Source organism: Ipomoea triloba, chromosome 7 (assembly GCF_003576645.1).
Source record: "Ipomoea triloba cultivar NCNSP0323 chromosome 7, ASM357664v1".
NCBI classification, from domain to species: Eukaryota; Viridiplantae; Streptophyta; class Magnoliopsida; order Solanales; family Convolvulaceae; genus Ipomoea; species Ipomoea triloba.
Window position 1 is genome coordinate 19,071,624 of NC_044922.1, and position 3,994 is coordinate 19,075,617.

At 34.4% G+C, this 3,994-nt stretch overlaps 1 protein-coding gene across 1 annotated transcript in view; it reads right to left on the reverse strand.

Annotated features, from left to right (window-relative positions):
• Window positions 1–1,403: 1,403 nt before the first annotated feature.
• LOC116024289 (F-box/FBD/LRR-repeat protein At1g13570-like) overlaps window positions 1,404–3,994 on the reverse strand; it is a 14,355-nt gene continuing 11,764 nt past the window's right edge. Inside the window, exons 2-4 of the mRNA XM_031265180.1 lie at window positions 2,080–2,703; window positions 1,789–1,956; window positions 1,404–1,628 (exon numbers count right to left, since the gene is read on the reverse strand). Coding sequence (XP_031121040.1) covers window positions 1,404–1,628; window positions 1,789–1,956; window positions 2,080–2,703 — 1,017 coding nt within the window. The remainder of the gene's footprint in view (window positions 1,629–1,788; window positions 1,957–2,079; window positions 2,704–3,994) is intronic.

Below are 3,994 nucleotides of genomic sequence, written 5' to 3' on the forward strand. Positions count from 1 at the left end.
TGTGGTATGCTTATGAATACTTTGAAGTTTGAACTATCTATGGGTTGCTAAATAATTTGAACTAATACACATAGCACACATATATAGAATCGTCAAAACGGGCTTAGCCCACCGGATTGGCCCGTCCCACCACCTATTTAGGTACGGGGTGGGTTTCGGAAATAGAAGCCCGCTAAAGAGCAGGCTTTTTTGGCCATAGATAGTTGATATTTGACAACTATGGTATTACTAGTGATGTTTTCTTGATTTAAAAAAATAAACTTAACAAAGTATATATATATATATATATATATATATATATATATATATATATATATATATATATATTACTGTTTAAACATTTAAACATTTATATGGATTATATATGCCTAATTTTAATTCAGTGTAAAAGTTTAAAAAAATGGAACCAAATTCGCATCAAGAAATAATTGTCAACAATACTGGGATATTGGGATCGATTAAAAAAAAAAAAAAAAAAGAGGAGTTGGTGCGGTGGGACCCGCCTAGCCCGCGGGACGGTGCGGGCCAGCAAAATCCAGACTCGCCAAGAAGCGAGCTTTTTTGGCCTGCCCCGCCTTCTCACCGCCTTCTCTAGAATAAGGGTCAAATAGGTCATTCAATTACACAACAAACTGCAAATAGACCATCAAACTCAAAAAATACAATTAGATCCCCAAACAATACAAAGTAATGCAATTCATTCTAAAATGACCTATTACCATGGGGAAGGCAACTAGGTTGCCTTCTCACCACCTTCTCACTGGAGAAGGCGACCCACTATATTGCTTTCACGGAGAAGGCGTTGCTTTTTTCTTCTTTTAAAAAAAAAAATTAAATGAATATTTTATTTAAATTTATTAAAATAAAATTAAAAATTATTTTTAAATTCAGAAACTGCCGCATCAACATATTACCAAGTCAACCGGTCATTTTAAGTTGAATTGCATTGCTTTGTATTGTCCGGAGACCTAATTGTAATTGTTTTTTAGTTCAATTGCCTAATTACAATTTATTGTGTAATTGAATGACCTATTTGACCTTTATTCCTTAAATCTTCTCTTATATCTTCCAAGAAAGTAAAAATTTCATGGAAACACCACTGTCTTGAAGTCACAAGAAACAACTGATTGAGCAGTGATAACCCACATCATCTGATCTAAAGTAGTAACAAGTATATAATTAACAAAAGCAAATAGAGGAGCATTCTTGGAGTCTATGCTTGCAGATTACAAATACCTATGAACTTAGGAAACATTTCAACATCCAACACTACAACCATTGCTTACATTTCTAAGTTGCACCCAAATTGAACCCCATGGAGATTCACCACACCACACTAGGTTTCTAAAAGGCTAAAACCATGGGTATAAATCCAAATACTCCTCACGCTGATAGTAACTGGGCTAGTAATTGCCCATGCAGACTATTTGCGCATTTGGAGATGCATGAGGGAAGCATTCCAACTTCCTTAGGATTTTGCTCATCTCAGGGTCATTCATATCCCAATGCTTCAGAATAACAACTCTCTCTAGCGCAGGGGATTTCGAGAGCAGCATTTTCATAAAAAGCATTATGAGTGCGGATTCACGGAATGATTCAATCTTGATTGTGTTAAGCATCTTCAATTCCTAAATAACAAAGCAACCATCTGGATCCTCCAAAAGCCTAGAAGCAACTTCGATCTTTGTCATCCCCCAACTATTACTAAAGAAGAAATGAAAGAAGCACACAACTGTGAGGACATTTGAAAAAGAAAAAACAAAGAATCAAGCATGATATATTGCCAACTATACTCAACCCCTCCTCCTCCACCATCATTCCTAGTTCACATAGGTAGGGGCATTTTTGAAGCAATTGCATAGCAACGGTGAGCTGCTTCCTACAACCAAAGCTTAATTTATACAGCTTCATCACTTGCAGATTTATTGCAGTTGGAAACATAGATACATCGATATACTTGAAAAAATAGAAATAAAGAAACAAAATTAACCACCACAATAACTTTAAAAAGCCAGAAGGTATAGAATTATATGTATCCATATATCCATTTGCATAAAGTAGAATGAGTTATATTCTCACCCGCAATGAAGAGCCACACAACCAAAGAGTCTTAATGGCTTTCAAATGTGGTGCCAGCCATCTGGACTCAACCACACCTCCAAACGAATGAAAAACATAGAAGATTTCAAGCTTTGGAGGGCTGATGATCTCAAATTTATTGATCCTTCGACAAAGTTCGAAAGCCAGCTTCTCAAGTTTAGGAATACTAATACTAGAGGCAATTCCATTAACACTGCGCTTAAATTTAATATTAAAGAAAGCTAATGAAGTGACATTGGAAAATATACCAACAGCATTTACAGGCAAATCAATTAAGAGAGTCTGAACTATTAGTTGCTTAATTGTCTTGCAAGAGAGTAAACAAAATGGCAGCTGATAATCTGGCCCTAGATCACTATATAAAGTTAAGTTAAGTTCCTCCACACCATTTCTTGACAGAAAAAGGCACCACCTATCAAAATCATATTGCTGCGGCCACGCCGAAGGATTATATGCAGTGTCTATTTGTAGAGTAAATTTCTTAACCGGCCCAGCACGGGAAAAGATGATATTATTGATTATGTTCACGAGGGTTCTACCTTCATCATATTGGGAGTGTTGGAAACTTTTCACGAATTCGTAATCGAACGTAAGGCGATCATGCTGCAACCAAACATGATTCCAGTGCCTTGAGAGCAAAGCAGTCTGGCGGCGTCTCGGGTAGGCAAATACTCCAAAATTCTGTTCTTCACCTCTACCGGCAGCTCACTTATTAAATCCCTACTTGCATCCGGTAGGTTTTTGAGTCGCCGACGACGTCGAGCCATTAAATTGAATGAACAGTGAGGCGTCACTCGAAATCAAAACCTAAAATCGTTCTATTCTTCACCTCTGATGTTAGGTTTGGTTAGGAAAGACGAAGGGAAACGGAGCAGAGTAGCAGACGGCAGACTGGAGAACACTAATTTAAGGCCGGAGCCAGTGGAGCTGAGTGGAGACTGGAGAGATACAGAGACGACGGCTGAAATCCATTAGCAAGGCTGAACCCTGGATTAGAGGTGTGTATAATTTTTGTAAAAATACGGTTAACGGATAGAACTAAAAATTTTTGGTTAATTATTTTTTAATAAAATTATTTAAGTTTATTATTTATATATTGATATAATAATATAATGACTTTTTATTGTGTGAAAGTATGAGTTGAAAGTTCTTTATATAAAATTATTCAGTATAATAAATATAATAAGAACCAATGAAGGTAAAATATTTTTTACAAAAATGGACGGTTATATAGAACGTCGGTTAGACATCTAACCGAAGTCGTACAATATTTTAGTTTTATTTGTTTTATATGTTACGACGTCGGTTGTTACAAATAACCAACGTCGTAACATTTTAAAATTAATTTAAAAATTTAATTGATGTTTTGACATCAGTTTATACAAAATCGACATTATATTTGTGACGTTGTATGTATTTTCTGTAGTAGTGTTATATTTTAGATGGACATATAAGATTAATCTACGCATTCTCATAGGGCTACATACTAGTTCTGATGTAAGCCATACCCTATACTAAATATACTTATATATTTTATACGTACACATTCACAATACATAATATTTAGAAATATGTTTATTAAATTTATTAATCCATATGATTAGTTGTAAAATCCTTAACTTGTTTATTGCCCCCTATAATTTTTTAGTGAATGGGATGAAAGAAAATTTTTGGTTAACCGATACAACTGAAAATTTTTGCTTAATTATTTTTTTAATCAAATTATTTAGGTTCATCATTTATATATTGATATAAGAATTATTTCCACTTTTGGTCCCACGACTATGTTACCATTTTCATATTTGGGCAGTAGTTCGCACGAGAGAGTGCGCCCCTATATATATATATATATATATATATATATATATATATATATATATATATATATATATAT